General features: G+C 39.5%; 1 protein-coding gene across 13 annotated transcripts in view; it reads left to right on the top strand.

Annotated features, from left to right (window-relative positions):
- Nr3c1 (nuclear receptor subfamily 3, group C, member 1) overlaps positions 1 to 20714 on the top strand; it is a 121603-nt gene extending 100889 nt beyond the window's left edge. For all 13 annotated transcript variants that reach the window (XM_087592112.1, XM_087592108.1, XM_087592114.1 and 10 more), the window contains 6 exon segments: positions 3694 to 3810; positions 6150 to 6425; positions 7352 to 7496; positions 10896 to 11026; positions 15386 to 15543; positions 16633 to 20714. In XM_087592112.1, coding sequence (XP_087448238.1) covers positions 3694 to 3810; positions 6150 to 6425; positions 7352 to 7496; positions 10896 to 11026; positions 15386 to 15543; positions 16633 to 16785 — 980 coding nt within the window. In that variant the 3' untranslated portion in view covers positions 16786 to 20714.
- Positions 20715 to 21876: the final 1162 nt, after the last annotated feature.

The following is a 21876-nucleotide window of genomic DNA, read 5'->3' as shown; positions in this document are numbered from 1 at the left end:
TGTTAAGTACCACAATAACTGAGGTCCAATCTACTAAAGTAAAGGCCAACTTAATAATCACAAGTACAGAGATCATCATATGGAATCTGGAAGTATGGCATTGCAAAGAAGGCGACTGCACTGTAAGGATGATACAGGGTGGTCATGTGTTGGTGAGTTCACACTCCAGAGCAACGGGCTAACATTAGAGATATTCTTTATACCCCACCCAAAAGCATCACAACAGAATTAAACCAAAAATTAAAGCTATATTTATCTTTCAGTATAACACCATTCACAGCCCACTGTGAACTCTTTCCCTTATTTTTATGTAAAAGTAAGTATTAGCTACACTAGAGTTAAATGTTTATCATGTAATTATTTCAGAAAAGCATGGTGGCTAGATCACATTAGTAAGAAAACCTTTAAATGTGTAAGATGTTAGTGAGTAAGTCACTTGGCTGTTTCCTCTTTTATTTGAGTTTCAGCATTCTCAAAGGCATTTTCCAGCTCTAAAATTCTGCAAACCCTTGGTACTGTAATTCAAAGAAAAATTCTATCTAGACTGCAAAATCTATAGCATGGTTTGTAGCATTTCATTTTTAAAGGATAGGTATGTTATTTATTTAACATGAGCTTTTTAACACATACTAGATAGTATACTTAAGCCTTATATTGTCAATATAAATACCCAAACATAAATCATAATTAAGTTTTACATGTTTGTAATATAAGACAAATCTATTTTTTAATCCAAGATCCTGGGAGTTCTCCAGGTCCTTATGCCCTGCCAATCTTTTTGTCTTGCATTCATTTTGCTCACAAGTATTGACTTTGTTTGCCATATGTGAAGTACATACATAAAAAAATCAATTAGGGACCTGTGAACACTTAGATCCTGTTAGGATTTGTGTCTGCCAGACTAGCAAACAGGTTCAGAAAGCTGAAGTGGCAAAACTGGGATTCCAGCAAAGTGGCCTCCAAGTAAGGTCGTATTCTCAACAAGACCCTCAAAGACGCATCTGATAAGCCCTTGATGCCTGCGAGATTGTAATGCAGGTAGATGCTGAAATAAAAGGACTCATAAGAGGTTTAACTATTAGCTACCATACACTGAGTAGTGCTGGTGTGTTGAACACAGTATCATCTGCATAATTACTTCTAAGCTTGGCAAAATTCCCAACAGTTGATAAGAGAACAAACTCCAAAAAGTTAATGTTTCCAAGATCAGTTTCTTGGCATGCCACTGTACCACTGCTACTAAGAACAACTCTAGAAGGTTAAGCTGATAGAATTAGTTTATAGTTAATCCTCAGACACTTTCAGTACAGATTGTAGTCTGCGTCTTCTGCATACCCTGTGTTGTGTTTCCCACTTTGTTCTATGCAATATTTTATTGGTCATAGAAGCCAGTGTTGGTGTGATTTTGGAAGGGATTATACTACACTGTATTAGGAGACAGATATCACTGGGGTATCGTGTAGGCTAGCTACTACCCTATCATAAATGGCAAGCCACTGTCAAGTGCTAAAAGTAGATTTAGCCAAAAGTACCAATAAACAGTGTTAAAGAGGCTTCAGGTTATCTGAAGGCTCTTTCCTTGCCATTGAGAAGTTGGAAAGGAAATTTATCAGGTGGCAGAAAGCAAAGGGATTGCAGAAGTCTGTCTTTAAAGGACGGTTGAAGAGTTACTTTTGTAATAGTAGCACGTGGTCATTCTCTGTGAGATAACACAGATCCAATCCCGTCTTGTTCTAAGGAAGGAACTGACTAGTGGATCATTCTGTTATAATAACCTGAGCCTATACTAGGATTCTCAGTTATAGTACACACTGGATAAAGAAATCAATATCAGCATAGCACACTTAGTCCAATCTTTTTAGTTAGAAATAAATAGAACACTGAAGTTTTCTACTCTAGAAGTAATTTTTCCAGCAACACTGAGATAGGGAAACTCTGTAAGACAGTAGATGTAGGGTTTTCTGAGGGGGTAAAACTTCAGTGCTTTACTGTGGATACAATCTGTTGTTACTTCTTTTGCTGCACGATGGGATTTTAAAAATTTATTTAGTCTTATTTTATATGTATAAATGTTTAAATGTATAAATGTGAATACCATGTGTGTGCCTGGTACCTGCAGAGGCCAGAAGGCATCTAATTCCCTTGAATTGGAGTTGTAGACACTAGCTACCTGCCGCCCTGTGGGTGCTAGGAACTGAACCCAGGTCCTCTGCAAGAACAGCAAGTGCTCCTAACTGCTGAGCCATCTCCCTGACCTCATATAATAGGGTTTTATTGAGCTAGTTCCTCTATTTTGTGTTTAAGAAAATAGGAGGCTTACAAATCACAGAAAGGATTTGAAAGAGCTAGCAGACATATTAGGCATGGGAAAGTAACCCTGAAATAAAGCCATTATATAACTATATAGCTAATATATAACTAAACTATTAGTCAACGTCGTAACTTATCCTCACGAAAGATTAAACTAATACAGCTAACTTTGTACTCCAAACACATATTTAAACAACATCATGATGTAATATATCAGAAAAAAACTAATTTTTTTTATCAAAGTCTTAGATTGCCCTAAGCAATAAAGAAAAAAATAGTCTCTTCTTAGAAATCAGGTCTACATATGTTCCACCTGGTGAACTGATCATTACAATTATTTCTCATTTCTTTGAATATGATTTATTCTTGAGAAATGTCTGACATTACTCAGTGTCTTGCCATCTCATTTAATACAAGTAACACAGACTGGTAATTATTGGTGTACTGTGTAGACAGTCAGTCTTGTGTAGGAAACTTCTATTCCTAACTTCTAACTCTACCCTATAATAAATGGCAGCCACTGTCAAGTGTTAAAAGTGGACTTATCCAGCCCCAGTCAAATAGATCCTTCAGTTGTTTTCATCATTTAATACTCGGATTAAAGAAGACAGTGCAGCATGTGGGAGATGAAAACACTTTTCTGCCTTTTCCCCTTTAACACTCTCAGAATGTTTTGCCGAGAGACCTAGAGTTTATGGTATGTTCTTCAATGCTGGGTACCAGAGAACGTCGAAGCTAGCACTGATGACATCAGTATTTGAGGCTGAAGGTGACACCAAGCATCCTCACATTCTAAAAGCATATGAAATAATTATCTTTCTTTGTTAGTTTGCCAAGTTTGCGCTTTAAGTAATCCGTTGCTGGAAGTTGGTTCATTTAAGATTGGGAAGAACTCATTTTACATACCCATGATAATGTTGAATGATGAATTAAAAGTCATTTTGTTCCTTAGGGATTCCCAAAAAATTGTAAGCCTGCTTGTGTTTAGTCATGTCAGCAATAGATCAGAATTCATAATAAAAAACAATGATTACAAACACCATCTATAACTGTTAAAGAACCATATAAAGCAGTTTTTAAAGTACTGACCTTTGGCACAGGGCATTTAATAGCATACAATTCTGTCTCTTGATCTTAGAGTATTATGACTTGAACATATCTAAATATGAAGTACAGAAGTAAGGTTTGTTTTAATTGACTTTTAAATTCATTGAACAGAACAAGTCCTCTCAACATGGTAATTCATGTAGAAAAGCACACTGTTGACTTCTTGTGTCTTGATGATAGTCTGCTTAACACAAAACCAGAAAGAGGATAGGCTTTTCATTAAAAATGTCCTTACAGGTCTGTGGAATTTTAACAATGCCCTTTACTCTCTTGTAGGACAGCACAATTACCTTTGTGCTGGAAGAAACGATTGCATCATTGATAAAATTCGAAGGAAAAACTGCCCAGCATGCCGCTATCGGAAATGTCTTCAGGCTGGAATGAACCTTGAAGGTAATGGAACCTTAAAGGAGCTACCTACCTATCACATGAGAACTGACCACTTTACTTTTTATAAGAGCAAGCAAACGTAATCGTAATGAACTCTATTTAAATTAGCAAAATGTTATATTAAAATAGAATGTTTTGTTAGTTCATCCACTTTTGTTATATACATTGAATTCAGGACAGCCAGGGTGTATATTAAGTAAAGAGATTACATAATATTGAAAATTACGTAACTTGGAGCAATTTTGTTTTCATCCTTCTTACTCCTTTTTTAAAACTCAAAACCATTTCCTAGGATTGGAAAGGACTGTACGTGAGAGCTAGTTCATGCTCCTCTCATTTTCCTGCACTTCAAAAACACCACACCTTTTACTTGAAAACATATGTTTTATTACAACTCTGCCAACAACATTGGATGGGTTGTTTTATGGTTTAAGTATAAAAGAAAACTAAAAACTACTTGTAAGTTATAATTTGAAATTCCTGATTATATAAAAAGTTATATAATTAACACTTATTTAAAAACTTGCCTCTGGAAAAGTCAGGATTTGCTGTAGTTGAAGTAGCAAGCTCTCTGAAAGGAGCATTCTTAGTAACTTGCAAGGTTAGTATTTACTGTTACTGTGTTATAGCATTTAGCAAATACTCACCAAGCATAAAGAGAATATAAATTTAGTGCCTGAGTCTGAGCAGCTTACTTTTTGTTTATGCTACAAGGTCAGTCACAAAATAGTACACATGCCACAAAAGAAATATTACTACAGGATCAAGAGGGTAGGTGATCGTGTCTGTCCTGAAAGTCAGAGAAGTCATCCTAGACCAAGTAGCACTGAATTGTCAATACAGACCCTGAGGAGGAATTAGATGACCAGTAATGAGAGAGGCATGGTCATATTTGTATTTTATAAATAATAGTCTTTGGGATTGACAAATGGATTAGTGGCAGAGGATCCAAGTTCACTTCCCAGCACCCACATTTGACAACTCACGACTGCCAGTAACTTAGTTCCAGGGGATCTGATGTCTTTTGACCTCTGTAGATACCTACAGTCATGTACTCAGACTCCCACACAGAGAAAAACATTCACATGATTAAAAATAAACATCTTATATTGAGGAACTAAGGAATTGAGAAGAGCAATAATTTGGATAAAAGATGCTGATCTTGAGAGAATGGTATTCATCTCATTCTCTTGATAGGAGTGTTGTTACTAAATATAAAGAGTTCAAATCCCCAGACCGCTCCCAGAGCTGTAAGTCCATCCAGATTGACAGCTCAGTCCCACAGGGGACATCTGTGTCACACCTCCTCCTCTCAAGGCTTATGGAAGAGAGGGTGGGAAGACAGAGCCGGAGGCACTGGATGACGACAAGGGATGTGTTTTCCAGACAGAGCAGGAAAGCTGTGCATAGAAGCTCACAGCACTTGTGTGCAAGCCTGAGCCAGACAGAATCTCAGAATGGGACAGGGAATGCCCCAAAGTCCCACTCCCTAGCTGGTTCCCTGCTGAGTGTGGCCCCTGCTAAGTCACCCATCCGAGTGGAAGGAAAGCCACACATCAAGAACACATGGGCAGCACGATTCTATGTCACAGTGGTAAAGTGGGAAGCGGGTGTGGGTCTAGGAGGAGTTAAACACAGAAGTAAGTGTGTTCAAGACACACTGTAGAAAATTCTCAAAGAGCTAAGAAAAACTGAGAATAAATGGCAACACAGTGTAGCACTTAGGAGGCAGGGGGCTCAGAAGTTTAAGGTGAACAGTAAACTACTGGATCACTGTTAGAGTAAACAAATCATGTGAGTGAATTCCTATAGACCTTTCCCTTCCAGAAACAAAATTTCTCTTCCATGCCATGCTATCAAATGACAAATAGAAGAATCCTGGGATTGGAGGCTCAGTGGGTAATACCGGGTGGTGGGCAGGCATGAATGACCCAGGTTTACCCCACTACCCACATCAGAAGCCAGGTACAGATATGTCCAGGCTTATTAACCACAGCATTCTGAAGGATAAGGTGGGACAAGAGTGTTTCTAGGGCTTACTGGCTACTAGCCTAACTTCAAGTCCAACGAAGGAGCCTGCCTCAAAAGGAATAAAGTGGAGCGTGATAGACTTGGATATCCAACTTCTTCCCCTGGCCTTGAGCAAAGCACAGGTGTATGCATACACACGTGTACGTACACCACATTCACAATGTGTGCACACATTCATGGAGACATGCCAAATTTTTAAATAGTTTACTTCTTTCGATAATAGTTTCAGAAATGAAAGACCTTTATAATTGGAAAGTTTGGGCTACAGAGTTAATTCAGTGCATTTATTTTCCTTTTTTCAATATCCACAGCTCGAAAAACAAAGAAAAAAATCAAAGGGATTCAGCAAGCCACTGCAGGAGTCTCACAAGACACTTCGGAAAATCCTAACAAAACAATAGTTCCTGCAGCATTACCACAGCTCACCCCTACCTTGGTGTCACTGCTGGAGGTGATTGAACCCGAGGTGTTGTATGCAGGATATGATAGCTCTGTTCCAGATTCAGCATGGAGAATTATGACCACACTCAACATGTTAGGTGGGCGTCAAGTGATTGCAGCAGTGAAATGGGCAAAGGCGATACCAGGTAGGACATGAAGGACAACAGAGCTTCGGCAGAAAGCTGTGTTTTCTTCACCAAAAGCACTCTGAGCTGGGTGTGGTGTATGACTGGTTTGCTTACCATACACAATCCTTGGGGTCAATCTGCAGCACCCTCCAAAATAAAGCTGCTCTAAGACTCTATCTGTCATCCTGATTGATCTCACAGCAAATCTTGTTTCTCTTACTCACAAGAACAAGAGAGAGATCCAAAGGAAACTGTGGGTGCCATTCCCTGACTTTCAGGTTACACATAGTATTTCATTTTACATAAGATCTTGCAATATCCAAACTAAAATCCCATCCACGGCAACGCCTGGAAGACAGCATTCAGGAATTCTACTTATTTTCATTTAGATTGTTTTTGAAGTTGATAAACAGCAGATTTGCTGACTTTGTCAAAATTTCCTAACACAAAATTATTTTAGTTTTTCATTAAACAAAATGCCATGTATTGACTTTAAACTTTCTTCTAATTTTAAAGGTATTTTTAAACAAAAGTTCTTTGTTGGAACTTCAGTATACCAAAGGTCAAGGATAAGCCTCAGTCCTAACTTTACAGATAGGAAAGTGACTGGCAAGCTTATGGCTACACACACCTATGTGGCCATCACCCCACCTTTTTAGCATGAATGATAAACTTTTAAAAATCTTCAGGAACTTTTAAAAATCTAAACCCATTAAGAAATATCCTACGCAAAGACTCTTGGCTTTCTCTTTTCCTATACTACTTGATGTACACTTAAATAGACAAAGTTGACCAAAAATAGCTGTTCATAAGTTTTATTAAACCATTAAAGAGTTTTGAGTGCCCAGGTGTTGATCTGATCAATGGCTATCTATTAATGATCACACCCAAACAAGGCCAACTGGGTAACTAGAGTGTTCCTCATACCTTTATTTCCAATCTAGGCTTCAGAAACTTACACCTGGATGACCAAATGACCCTGCTACAGTACTCATGGATGTTTCTCATGGCATTTGCCCTGGGTTGGAGATCATACAGACAATCAAGTGGAAACCTGCTCTGCTTTGCTCCTGATCTGATTATTAATGAGTAAGTTACATGTGAATCGGGTGTCCTGTATCCACTCGTATGGTATTTTAAGCAGCTGATGTTTTCCCCATGGGCTATCACAATAATGTGGGTGGATATCTGTGAGTTCCAGGATAGCCTGAGCTATGTGCTGAGTTCAGGGTAGCCAGAGCTACATAATAGAAGACCTTGTTTAAACTAGCAACCAAAACCAAACCAACAAACCAAAAACCCCTTTATACCTTAAGCATCTCTGGAGTCTGAGATTAAAAACAATTATCTTATTGTACTGTTATTTTAATTATATACCCCTAATCTAGAAAACAAAATTAGTCTAATAAAAATTCATGTGGGGTCCACAGGAACAATGAGGATGGCCCCTCTGAGTGGGTTTGAGTTGGTATAGACAGGCAAGGCTAACACATCTGCTCCTTAGAAAGGCTGTGAGAATTACACTGGGGATGTATTGCTGTTGTAGAGTGCTTGTTTAGCATGTATGATACCTCCCGTGATCCCCAGCACGACGTAACCAGGTGTGATGTGCACACCTGGACTCTGCACTGAGAAGGTGGATATCGGAAGATTAGAAGTTCATGATTATCCTTAGCTACATAGCAAGTTTGAAGCCAGCCTGGGTCACATGACATCATGTCTAGAAAAAGAAAGGAATGAATATGAAGAATATAGTATTATGATTTTTTTTTAAATTGAAGAACTATCACAGCTCACAGTTCACAAGTCTGCTGTCGTCTCATTATGTAAGCCTATGCTCGCACTTAGAACTGCTGTCCTGGTTCACCCCTGGTTCATGCAGCTGTTTTGCTCACAGGTTTTCTACTTCGATTATTAGTGTCTTTGTGTTGACTGATGCTTTCCTCCTTAGCACTGTCCTGATCAACTGCATTGGCTGCCCAGTGCTTCCTCACTTCCTTTCTGTTTATTCCTTTTAAATGTTCTCTGTCGATACTTAAGCTGGTCATTCTTCAAACATAATCTCTTGGCTCACAGAGACTAAATACATCCTCTTTTCCATTTAGCCCTGGTTTTTCTTATTTTCTGTTTTATATCAACAGCCTTTGTTCCAGTAGCTTATCCACTCCTAGAATGATATGTCACATACAGAGTCCAAGGGATATTTTTGGAATAATAGACATTATCCTTTATTGTACGGAGATTCTTGAGAGGCAGAGACAGGCAGATCTCTGTGAGTTCGAGGCCAGCCTAGTCTACAGAGCTAGTTCCTGGGCAGACAGGGCTACATATTGAAACCCTGTTTCAAAACCAAGGGGTGGAGTGGGGTGGGGTGGGGTGGAAACCAAAAGCCTCATTAACATAACACTAGTTCAATTACACTTCATGTAAGTAACAATGACCATCTGAGATGTGCCCTGAATGACAATTGGTTATGTTTAGAGAAAGGGAAGCTGAGAGCACTTGGGATGCCCTAAAGAGGTTGTCTGAAAATATAGCAAGCATCCTTCTTTAAATGTGCAGGAGTTACAGAAATGCTTCTATTTGAGCTAAAGGTTAAGTAGAAGAGGCTAAAGTAATGACACAATTAAGTTCCTTTTCTCTAAGTGTTTTAATGGGGACCAGATGATATGGCCCCGGGTATTTTTAAGAAGAGATTCTTTAGCCTAGAATGCAGTTTGGGGACAGATCTCAGAGGATAGGTAGGAAAGCAGTAGAGAAAATTCCTAACTGGAGCAGCGAACCATCCCAGCTAGAGTATACAGCGTCTCTCCGCTGGAGGGGCCTACGCTGTTCTGCCGACATATTTTAAGTGGTATTTACATACTTATCAAGAGCCAAGCACTGTTATACAAATGCAGAATAAAATGGTAGGCAAAATAGACGAGGTCTCTTAAACATCTGATGGGGACTCAAATAAAAGACCACAATTATTTCATAGAACCATGATAAAATAGTATGGTAGCCTTGGGGTGGAGATGATGGGGGTTTTAGAACCCAGAAATCTTGAGTAGTAATCATTCATTGTACAAAACAAACAAACAAAACTGTGAAAATGTAGAGCATTCAAGAGAGAAGAAACAAGTGTGAAGAACTGAAGCAAGCTTAGCACAGGTGAGGGATCCAAAGAAGGCCTTCGTGACTGTGGTAATGTTGAGAGGAATGAATAAGGGCAAAACAAAATCACGGCATCTGTGAAATAGACTTTAGATTTGTTCTAAGAAGTAACCAACATGGATTAGAGGTAAATAATAGTGAATACCGTTCTTAGACTTGGGAGAGGGAAGGCAAGCACTCTGCCAACTAAGCTCCGCCCTCACTCAGTCAGAATATAGAGAGGATCCTGCTCTTCAGTTGCTCACACGCTAACATGTGGAGACCACTGAGGGGCTAACACAGAGATCCTGGGGCTCCCAGCCAGTGTAGCCTAAGCTCCAGGTGCAGTAAGGAACGATGTCAGCAGACAAGAGGAAGGCCGAGAAGAGCGCTAAAACTGGCCCTAGCACAACTTTCCCACATCACTGTCTTTAGGGTGAGATGCTATTGACAGGGAGGGGCTTCTGTAAATGGTAAGATCAGAAACTGTGTTGTAGATCTGACTATATTCAAATGTCAAGTGTTGATTTAAATGAGTAACTAGTACATCTAAATGCTAAGGGAAATAAAATAGTATCTGCTGTATATGGAGTAAACTAGTGGTGTCCCTGCTTAAACATCAGCTAAACAAAGGCCACACACTACACATGCTAACATGGATAAGGGAAACTCTAAAAGGCCTTAACCCTACACAAAGAACCATAGACAGCTAGGAAATGCTGGCGACAGGAGAAATGGTTTTCCCCAGGGGATTATACATCAGTTGATTATCCCGTACCACTGGTCATCCCTGGAAACATATAAGTAACATGCATACTGAGCAGGTTGCACTTATGTATTTAGGAATATATATGAATATAATGCATGCACATAACGACAATTAATGCACAAAGAGGCCATCAATTTGAAGGAAAGCAAAAAGGGGATGTGGAAAGGTTTAGAGAGAGGAAAGGGAAGGGGGAAATGGTGTAACTGTAATCTAAGAAAATGAAATAATTTTAAAAGGAATAAGCAGACTAAAAGATTTGTAGGAATAACTATTCCCTAAAAGTACACTGTTACTCCATAAAAGTACACTGTTGGGATTCCAGAATTAGATAGCTTACTGAGTTCTAAGTATACTAAAGGATTCACAATTTTGTTGTTTCAGAACAACAAAAACCTAGTGTCTCCTGTAAAAGGTTATTATTGAATTGTCTCTCTTTGTTTGCCAAAATTCAGGTCTTATAATAGGTTATTGGTAACAGCAGTAGATATGTTTGCAGCCATGAGTTCATAGATGTAAAAACCAATCCAAAATTCAGCTATTAGCACTGTTTCTTTCTAACTCATATCTGTATTTGTGTCTCCCAGGCAGAGAATGTCTCTACCCTGCATGTATGACCAATGTAAACACATGCTGTTTGTCTCCTCTGAATTACAAAGATTGCAGGTATCCTATGAAGAGTATCTCTGTATGAAAACCTTACTGCTTCTCTCCTCAGGTTGGTGGATCACCTACTCATTCTTAAGATTCATATCTAAATATGGCAAATACCTGTGAAAGTTGTAAAACTATTGTTTGTAGACCTATCATAATAATTACACCAATTCCATTGTGATGTCTTAATAAGATGATTTTCAGAAAAAAGGGAGAGTGTGTGTGTGTGTGTGTGTGTGTGTGTGTGTGTGTGTGTGTGTGTGTGTGTATTAAGTGTTGTCAATATTAGTAAGATAAATGGGTACTATAGATCTAGTATGGGTTCTGCCCAGGGATCTCTGGTGATGAGGCTCCATACAGAGTCTTCCTTCCTTCTACCCATCTGTCTTTGGTAGATCACAATATAAAATGGAGGGAGAATGCTGACAGTAATGAGTCAGTCTCTCTGCTGTAGATTATTTGTAGATAAATAGTAAAAACTACCGTGTGTGGGGAATAACTGAGAGAATAGCCAACTGTCTGTCAGAACAACCACATGTTTAAACATGACCAACTTTAGATTTTAGCAAGACTGCTTCATAATAAAAGTAGAAAAGTTAAAAACTTGGAGTTTGTTTATATTAGCTAAGTAATAAAAGGAAAGTCATACCTGATATTCTTTTAAAATATATAAAGAGCTCTTCAAGTCAGCAATTAAAACAATCTGTTTTTAAGGACTGGGAATATGCAGACTTGACTTACTAAAGAAGATAGAATAAAGGCAGTAAGCTGTCATATACCATAAGGACCTATCTAGAATGAACCAATCCAGAGTAGTGAGTACACCAAATACTGGTTGAGGACCTGGAGCACAGGAATTCTTCTTCACTGCTAGAAGAATAGCAAAGTGAAATGACCATTTCAGAAGACAGTTTGGTAGTTTCCTATAAAGGCAAACCTAGTCTCACCATCTGATGTAGCAACTGCTTGATCAGTACACAGAGGAAATGAAAACTTATGCCATGTGGATATTTATAGCCAAGCAGTTTGTATCTGGCTAAACTTAGACGCAATGAGATATCATCCAGAAGGCAAATCAATAAACTGATATATCCAAATGATGGTATTATTCAACACTGAAAAGAAATGGGCTGTTGTACCAAGAAAAAATATCATTGAACCTTAAACATATCCTATTAAAAGAAAGAAACTAATTTCTTAAAAAGAATCTCATCAACTCCAAGAAACTAATGGTGCCTGATGAGGACTGGTTTAAAAGGAAAGTTCAACATGCCTGGTAATCCAGCCTTTCTTCAGAAATTTTACAGGAACTTGGGGTGACTCTTATTTTTATGTTGGTTAGAAAGGGGGATACAGCATAGTGTACATGTAGTGTTTCCACAGCAAAAGTAAGGCCTGCCCTATGAGAAAGACTGCCTCATCAAGACCTTATCTGACATGGAGAAAAGGCAAATAAAGGATTCTCGACCCTTATAATAGCCCTCCTGACTCACAGGAAGGAAAAGGGGGAATGGGTTTCTAGGAAGCATTCAGGTGCAATAAAACTGAAATGTAATCACAAGAGAAAGCATGTAATTGGGGGCTTGCTTACAGTTCCAGAGGGAGCTTAGCTTAGCCTATTACCGTGATTGATGCAGGCAAGCACAGTGCTAGAAAGGTAGCTGAGAGCTACACTCTGATCTGCAAGCAGAGAGAGAAAGAGAGTAAGTGACATTGGGCCTGTTGTAGACTTTGAGACCTCAAAGCTTATCCCACAGTGACACACTTCCTCCAACAGGACCACACCTATTCAAATAAGAACACACCTCCTAGTCCTTCTAATCCTTTCATAGCTCCCCTCCCTGGTGACTAAGCCTTTGGGGACCATTCTTATTCAAACCACCACAGTGCCCATAACTAACATTAAACACAATTTGCTAAGGACCCTACAGGAAAAATATAGACTACATGAGAATTCTGAATGAAGATTCACAGACAGCTAAGGAATTTCCTCTAAGGGAGCACTAGAAATAGCAGATGCTGAAATGGTAACGCAGAATGCTCCTAGCAGGCATACCGTTAAGTTGTCGTGCAACCAAGAAAGAGTGAACATAGAGCAACAGAAACGTTCTAGACTCAAATAAAAAGAGGAAAAAGAATAACAAGGTGTGATGAGACTGTAATATTTTAAGTAATCAGAGTTCAGAAATTTCTAAGATTAGTTATATATACCAAAAATGTGGTTCCAGGAAGTTCAGGGATAATCAAGCAAAGAAAAACAAAAAAAAAAAATCTTCATTTTGACATATCCTCTTCAAATTTAGAAAACCAAATACAAAGGGTAAAACATCTTGAGTTATGATTTTAAAACAATAACCAACCTTCTATAACCTATACCAGACTTCTTATCAGAAATCAAGCAAGTAAGAATGTAAAGTAGTTACAATGTTGGAAAGAAAGACAAGTAAAAAAAACCACCAGTCTTAGACAATAGACCAACAGAATTACCCATGAAGAAGGTGGGGCCAGGCACAGTAGCAGACTGTGGAATACTGGTACTCCAGAGGCTAAGGACTGAAAGTCAAGCCAGCCGTGGCTACCTGTCAGGACTGTCCCAAGAAATTGAGTAAAATAAAAACCTCAAATAAATTTGTCTTTCAAAAAGGAATTCATGGTCACCTTTATACCCATCTTATATGAGCTGTTTTAAAGAAGAGAGGAAAATATGTCAGAATTATGTGCCACATAAGAAGAGATTATAATACAAAAAGGACACCTAGAGTAAAATGTCTCTTAATGTTACATAACTGTTACAGTAATAATAACAGGTACCAGGGGATCTGGAGAGATGGCTCAGCCACTCCAGCACCCACATGACAGCTCAGATCTGTCTATAACTCCAGTCCCAGGGGTCTGCTGCCTACCTCTGACTTCTGTGGTACATACATGTGCATAAACATACATCAGGGAAAACCTCTCTCTCTCTCTCTCTCTCTCTCTCTCTCTCTCTCTCTCTCTTTCTCCCGCCCACGCACACACACACATACACACACATTTTTATTTATTTTTAAATTAATGAATAACCACAAACTAGGTGGTGAAATACATGGATATATACAGTAAATGACAGTATTGTAGTACTTGCATTAGGAGGGACATTTGGATGCACTCTGACATTGACTGCCCGTTAGGTAGCTCTAGAGTATTTTGGAAGGAGAATAGGTTAGTTGTAAATGTATGATACAGCAGTCACTTAGGAGTTCTAACAACAGTTGTGGGCATTTAATGAAAACTGAAAGCTGATGTGACAGTTTCCAGTGAGCCTCAGGCCACATTCTAGTGGTTGAAAGTCATAGGCAAGATAACTCAACTTTCCCAAACCTAAAAAGCACACATCCGTCCTCCCAGGTAGCAGGCTTTTGTCCCATACCCTTGGTGACATGTTTGGTCAAAACAGAAGTACATCTTAGAGCAGGCCAAGCAATGGGTGGAGCTCCTTATCCCTCCTCAGGGTAAAGTTTTATGCAAAGAGGAAAAACTGCTAAATGTGAGCAAAGGCAATCCTCAGAAACAAGAAAGCAAAATGAATTCCTGGTGCCAAACTACTAGTGGGGGCAGGGGTCACCGTCAGTCAGCTGAACTGTGTTCATGGACGGCATGTCTGCTAAAGAATGAAACACTGAAGACAGGGCAAAGGTGGACACGAAAGGAATGAAAACAGCATTTCCCTTGGGAGGACACAGTAAGTTCAGTGTATTGCAAAAAGAAAGAAGGAAAGGAAAAGAAAAGAAAGCCTGGAAGGAGATTGGCGGGCTTAATTCCCTGGTGACCTTGCCAGAGATGGGTGGCACCGATACAAGTTAGGGAAAGCCTGCTGAACTGAAGGAAAAGGACAAGAAGAGAGTGCCTACAGGGACAAGGGGACAGGCTCAGTGTAGAGGAGAGCTGGGGAGGTGGTTAATAATGAAGTGGACCTAGTTCAGTGGTTCCCTTCAAAGAAAGAGACTCAAATCAAAGGCTGTATAGACTTTGCCTTAAACTGTGCAGCCCTTTGCTTTGTAATAGTTGTCACAGACCTTTAGACACCCTTTCCTGGAGGGACTGACCCCACCTGGTACAGTACAAAGGGTGTAAAAGGAAAGAGTCTTTAAAGCGGGCTCTCATTGGTGTACATCACAAATTAGCTATACACAAGATGACACTGTGCATCCTCAGGGGTCATGACCAGCTCCCATTATAAGATGGGAGACAGTTGGCTTTCCCATGGTTAGGAACCCCAATTCTCAGTTATCCTGTACCTTAGCTATGGTCCCACAGTCCTTTGAAACTGCATGGATTTTAGAGTGTATTGAAAGTACACTGGTGAGCTATGCATGAAATGTGATCTTAGTGCAGGACAAGTCACAGAAAGGAAGAATTTAACTGACTTCATATTACCTCTTAGTTCCTAAGGAAGGTCTGAAGAGCCAAGAGTTATTTGATGAGATTCGAATGACTTATATCAAAGAGCTAGGAAAAGCCATCGTCAAAAGGGAAGGGAACTCCAGTCAGAACTGGCAACGGTTTTACCAACTGACAAAGCTTCTGGACTCCATGCATGAGGTAAGTACCAGACATAAAGCCAGATCAACAGCGAAAAAGAAAACTCGGTTGTGGGCAGTGCCACATGCCTTTAACCAGACACAGTAGAGCAGTGGGTGTCTGTGCGCTTGAGGCTAAGATAGTCTAGTCTGCCTTCAGAATGCCTGTCAGTCAGAGGTACTGAAAGAACCTCTCAAAAGCCCAAAGACAAAGAAAGAGGCAGAAACATGGGAATTTTGTAGGTCCTAAGGTTAGTTTTAATTAGTATATATAATGTATATAATTATATACCAATCAGTCATCCCTTCCCTCAGTTTATATATTAGATTATTCAAGATAAATAATTTTGTACACATTCTCTTGTCTTATTAGTCTAGTCGTTTGCATACAAATTCCTCTGTTAGTACAGAGTTTAATATTCCCTGCTGTACATGAATAAGCTATCCAATTACACTGGTTTCTCCTTCCTATATATCAGCACTCCTGTAGGCTGGCCTTTCACTCACAATCGCCTTTGATCCTGCTGCCTCAGTTTCCCAAATGCTGGATCACAGGCATGCCGGGCTTTCATTCTGCGTGCAGGTGAAGACATTTAAAAAGCCTTTTGTTCTTAGGTGCTTATTTTATTTAAATTATTTTTCTTATGAGGAATTCCAACAAAGATTGGTATATTTTTATCAAAATTTTATGAAGGCCAATAAAGCATGAATACAGGATCTATAACAGGTCATCTGTGTATGTATTATGAGTTCAGTTTATAGTGTTTTTGTGGGATTCCTGAGTATGTGAACCAGTAGGTCCCTGAATCTTGTTCCTTCTCTTGGGTTCTTCTGTTTGTCTATCTTGTCCAACAATATAATGGTTTTTATTTTATTTTGTTATGTTTCATTTTATTATTACAATACTCTTAGAAGCTTTTATCTTTTTAATGAGAGAAGAGGTTAAGAGAAACTGGGAGGAGTTAGAAGGAGGGGATGCCATAATCGGGATATATCATATGAGAAAAGAATTTATTTCCAGTAAAAGAAAATAATATGTCAAGACTTGGTGGGGAGCCAAGAGGTCCGCAGTTACGCCTTGAGCCCCACCGTCGCCTGTCTTCTCTTGCAGGTGGTTGAGAATCTCCTTACCTACTGCTTCCAGACATTTTTGGATAAGACCATGAGTATTGAATTCCCAGAGATGTTAGCTGAAATCATCACTAATCAGATACCAAAATATTCAAATGGAAATATCAAAAAGCTTCTGTTTCATCAAAAATGACTGCCTTACTAAGAAAGGTTGCCTTAAAGAAAGTTGAATTTATAGCTTTTACTGTACAAACTTATCAATTTGTCTTGTAGATGTTTTGTTGTTCTTTTTGTTTCTGTCTTGTTTTGTTTTAAACACGCACTACATGTGGTTTATAGAGGGCCAAGACTTGGCGACAGAAGCAGTTGAGTCATCACTCTGAAGTGATAGCACAGCAGACAGTGAAGTGTATTGGTTGGTGTATCACAGAAACTAACAGTTACGTGGAGGCATGGCCACTGTCAGAGAGGGACCGCACCTAAACCACCAGTGCCCAAAGTCCATGTGATCAACTTTCTGCTCAGACTTTCAGTTGGCTGGGTAAAACTTTCTAGACTTTCTGTTGGTGTATTTTTCCCATGTATAGTTAGGATAGCATTTTGATTTATGCATGGAAACCTGAAAAAAGTTTACAAGTGTATATCAGAAAAGGGAAGTTGTGCCTTTTATAGCTATTACTGTCTGGTTTTAACAATTTCCTTTATATTCAGTGAACTATGCTTGCTCGTTTCTCTTCAATAATTTTTGTATTCCAGTTATCGTACAGCTGTTTAAGATGGGCAGCTGCTTCACAGCTTTCCTAGACGCTAACATTAATTTCCGTGTGAAAATGGGTCGGTGCTTCTACCCTGATGGCACCAGCTATCAGAAGACCACAGAAATTGACTCAGATCTCCAGTATTCTTGTTAAAAAGCTCTTACTCTGTATATATCTGCTTCCATGGAGAATTACATAGGCTGTGCAGATTAACCGTCCTAACTGGTGTAGAGCACCTAGTCCAGTGACCTTCTGGGTAAACCGTGGATGATGGTTACAGAAGACTGGTGGGAAAACAGTAACTACCAAAAGGCCCCTTTCCACCTAATGCACCATCTCTTCAATGGGGAGATAGCAACCAAGTTTGTAAATCAGCTCTTTCAGGACCTTCTGGAGTGGTTTGCATAACATTTTAAAATGTATTATTCCAGATAGCCAGCTCTGATAAAGCCGAGAGATTGTTTAATCAGACCAAGTAACTTCTCTCATTAAACTTTACCCCCAACTAAATCGCTAATACAGCAAGAATGGCTAGACACCCATTTTCACATCTCACCCGCACCGATTGGTCTAGCTCTCCTGGTGGTCCAGGAGAATCAGCTACTGATTTTTGTTACTTAGAACTGAATGTCAGGCATCCGTGTTTGTCCAACTACACATCCCTACATGTGCCATAGAATTTAACACAAGTCCTGTGAACTTCTTCACACTGAGAATTATCATTTTAAACAAAACAGAAGCTGTAGTAGCCCTTTCTGTGTGCACCTTACCAACTTTCTGTGACTCAAAGCTTAACACACTTACTAAGCCACAAGAAATCTGATTTCTACTTAAGGTGGCCAAATTATTTGTGTAATAGAAAAACTGAAAATCTAATATTAAAAATATGAAACTTCTAATATATTTTTATATTTAGTTATAGTTTCAGATATATATCATATTGGTATTCACTGATCTTGGGAAGGGAAGGGCTACTGCAGCTTTACATGCAATTTATTAACTGACTGTAAAATAGCTGTATAGTGTAAAATAAGAATGACTTTTAGCGAGATTGCTTTATCATGACATGTTATATATTTTTCGTAGGGGTCAAAGAAATGTTGATGGATATGATAGCCTATATGATTTATAGTGTGTAAAAGCATCCAAACAGGCCTCAGCGCTCTTGGAAATTAAAACACCTTTGTTCTAAGCTAGGGAAGGGAGCTGGAGACTGGCCCTGTGTGCACTGGAGGTTCTGAGGCTTGGACCCAAGAGACCACAGGGGATCTAATTCCCCACCTCCCATTCTAACCATCCTCATCCACCCATGACCCTGTCAGTGCAGGTTTGGTTATTAAATCCCCCGTTGCACTAACATAAACAGGACAGAAGGGTGGCGCTCACGTCGTTCTAGGCGCCGTCAGTAGCAGGGTTATTTTCCCATGCAGCCTCCCCACAGGTTAGCAGAGGGAGGCTTTGGAAGTTTGGCGATGGCGTGCATAGAGGCACCAGCAACATGTAAACCTAAAGAGCCCATAGGAAGCCAGGAATACACTAATCCTCCCCACCCTTCAACAGTCCATTTCCAAGTAAGATGAGGACATGCTTATGTTTTCTTTGAATGCTTTTTGAATGTTGTTATTTTCAGTATTTTGCAGAAATTATTTAATAAAAAAGTATAATCATTTGCTTTTTGAATTCTCTCTAAAAGGGATTGTTCAGTTTGTAATGGTTTAAATTGGTCTCAAAGTACTTTAAGATAATTGTAACCCAGCTGGATGTGAAATTTATGGTGCCTAAGAAATACCACTTGAATATTATCAATGACAGTGTTAAGTTTTAAAATGAGCTTCTCAAAAATAGATTATTGTACATTTATGGAATGTTATATGGTTAAACCCAAAAAAGCACATCACACATAAATCTGCTTTCAGTCCCAACCAGCTTGGCTTTCAAAAATAGAGCTCCAAAAACGAAAAAGGAGAAGAAAAAGATATATATGCGTTGTTATTAACAGAAGGCAACAGACATTCATAAAACTACTACCGGAAGCTTTCCTTGAAGCGTATAAAGAGCCATGCTCCTTTAGTATGTGGGGAAGAAGAGAGCTGTCATAGTTTTGAGTACAGTGAGAAGATGCGGTACTGTCTCCGTGTGTGGCTTCATACCGTTCCTAACTATTTAGGTTTATAATAACTTCAGTGAGACTTGGTGACATGCCTGTATGACTCATGACCGATCTTGAAAGATATCTTTAATTACTGGTAGGACAAAAAGGGACACTCTGGTTATTTTAGGCTTTGGCTTGGGATACTGTATATGCAGAAGAAAGGAGACAGGAAACTTGGGGAAGGGAAGGGAACCTAGGAAGCACTGCCTTCTGTAAGGAAAGACACACCAATAAGTGAGACTACCCCAAAGGGACAAGGCCACACAGTGTGGGGTCTAAGGATGAGTCAGGGTGAGCTCTGGTGGGCATGGAGAAGCCAGCAACTCCAGTGCTACAGAGCAGGGCAGGGCAGGGATGGGACAAGATGGGACGAGGATTCCCGCTGGATCCCAGTCCCAGTAGTTTGCTCCCTCTTATTTACCATGAGGCAGTATGACCATGGGATGAACCATGGTAGTATTGATCTGTCAGCACTCAAGGATCATGGTAGCCTTCAGGAGCTTGAGATTCCGGTTGGTCACCCCAACGGTAAGCTGGAGTTGAATGTGTTTCTTATGTGCCTGGTTTCAGTGTTAGAAGGTGAAACAGAGTGTACAGAAGACACTGCAAACCGCTTCAGATGGAAGTCTTCTCATTCCCAGACTATTTTCAGTCAGCCTGCTCTATCAGGACTGGTGACCAGGTCGTCAGGACAGGGTCGGCTTCTGTCTAGAATATGCCTGAAAGGATTTTATTTTCTGATAAATGGCTGTATGAAAATACCCTCCTCAATAACCTGCTTAACTACATAGAGATTTCAGTGTGTCAATATTCTATTTTGTATATTAAACAAAGGCTATATAATGGGGACAAATCTATATTATACTGTGTATGGCATTATTAAGAAGCTTTTTCATTATTTTTTATCACAGTAATTTTTAAATGTGTAAAAAATTAAAAACCAGTGACTCCTGTTTAAAAATAAAAGTTGTAGTTTTTTATTCATGCTGAATAACCTGTAGTTTAAAAATCTGTCTTTCTACCTACACAGTGAAATGTCAGACTGTAAAATTTTGTGTGGAAATGTTTAACTTTTATTTTTCATTTAAATTTGCTGTTCTGGTATTACCAAACCACACATTTGTACTGAATTGGCAGTAAATGTTAGTCAGCCATTTACAGCAATGCCAAATATGGATAAACATCATAATAAAAATATCTGCTTTTTCATCATGTGCCTCCCAACATGCTTTCATAGAACTCGTGCAGGACAACCACTCGTGGTTGTTTTCTCCTCATTCCACTCACAGCAGTGTTCCCACTTTAGGAAATGTCAGGTGCCGAGGTGGGCGTATAAATGCCAGTGTGTGCAGGGAGATGACGTTTATTCACAAGGAGCTTGCCCTGATGCCAGCAGCCCTAAAAGTCTTCTCGCCGTCCCCAGTGGCCGAATGCTCATGATTCCCCAGGGTACTGAGCACAGGAGAAACTGATGCCTGTAACTGCCTCAAATGTAACAGTCTGTATCCCAAAGATGGCATTATTTGTAAACACAGCAAAATTAATAGCTTAATTTAAAATCACAGTGCCCTTAGAAAGACAAGTAAGTAAACACAGCAGATACATAATACAAAAGATAAAGGCGTGAGAAGTAGTAACCACGTATCTATACACTCTTTAATAGCTTCTAAACAGTAGCTTTCTGGATCTTTCCACAGCATAGTGCTGCTACCACCATGAAAAAAGCCATTCTAACTTAAAAAGTGAATTTGCCTCACCTCATGTACTCCAACTACGGCTGCATGCCTGTTGTATAAGTGTAAGGAAGTGGCAATACTTAGGTACCTAAGACTATGAGATTGGGATGTCGGATCCACCCTCCCCAGTGTCTTAATTACAACAGATGCGCCAGCTGGGGTCCAGTGCGCTACAGTTTGTATGTGGTTTGCAGAGCCCAGAAGAGAACACCAGTGCTCTAGTGCTCTCTGCCTTACTCTCGAGACAAGGTCTGTCACCGAATCGAACTCGCTAGTTCAGTTAGACCAACTAGCTAGTGAGCTCCAGGATGTGCCTGTCTGCTCCACAGGGCTGGGCTCACAGGCAGGTGTGGCCATGTCCAGTATGATTAAGTGGATTCTGGGTATTCAAATTCAGATATCCAAGCTTGAGGAGCAAGAGTTCTCACTGAGCCATACGGTTCATCCATACCTATTCTCGCTGTGTACCATGTACCCTCAAGTATAAACCTGTTTATGTAAAGTGCCTAGTTAATCTTCACTCAATGAATAAATAAAATGAAGACACGGATGCTAGTAACTCAATTACTAAAATTACACTGGAAACCTGAGAGCTGAAGCCATTCAGTTACCAGGTATCGGATAGCAAGTCTCTGGCA

This window comes from Rattus norvegicus, chromosome 18 (assembly GCF_021556685.1).
Source record: "Rattus norvegicus strain SHRSP/BbbUtx chromosome 18, alternate assembly SHRSP_T2T, whole genome shotgun sequence".
NCBI classification, from domain to species: domain Eukaryota; kingdom Metazoa; phylum Chordata; class Mammalia; order Rodentia; family Muridae; genus Rattus; species Rattus norvegicus.
The sequence above is the reverse complement of the archived record's forward strand: the minus strand, read 5'-3'. Positions and strand labels throughout refer to the sequence as shown.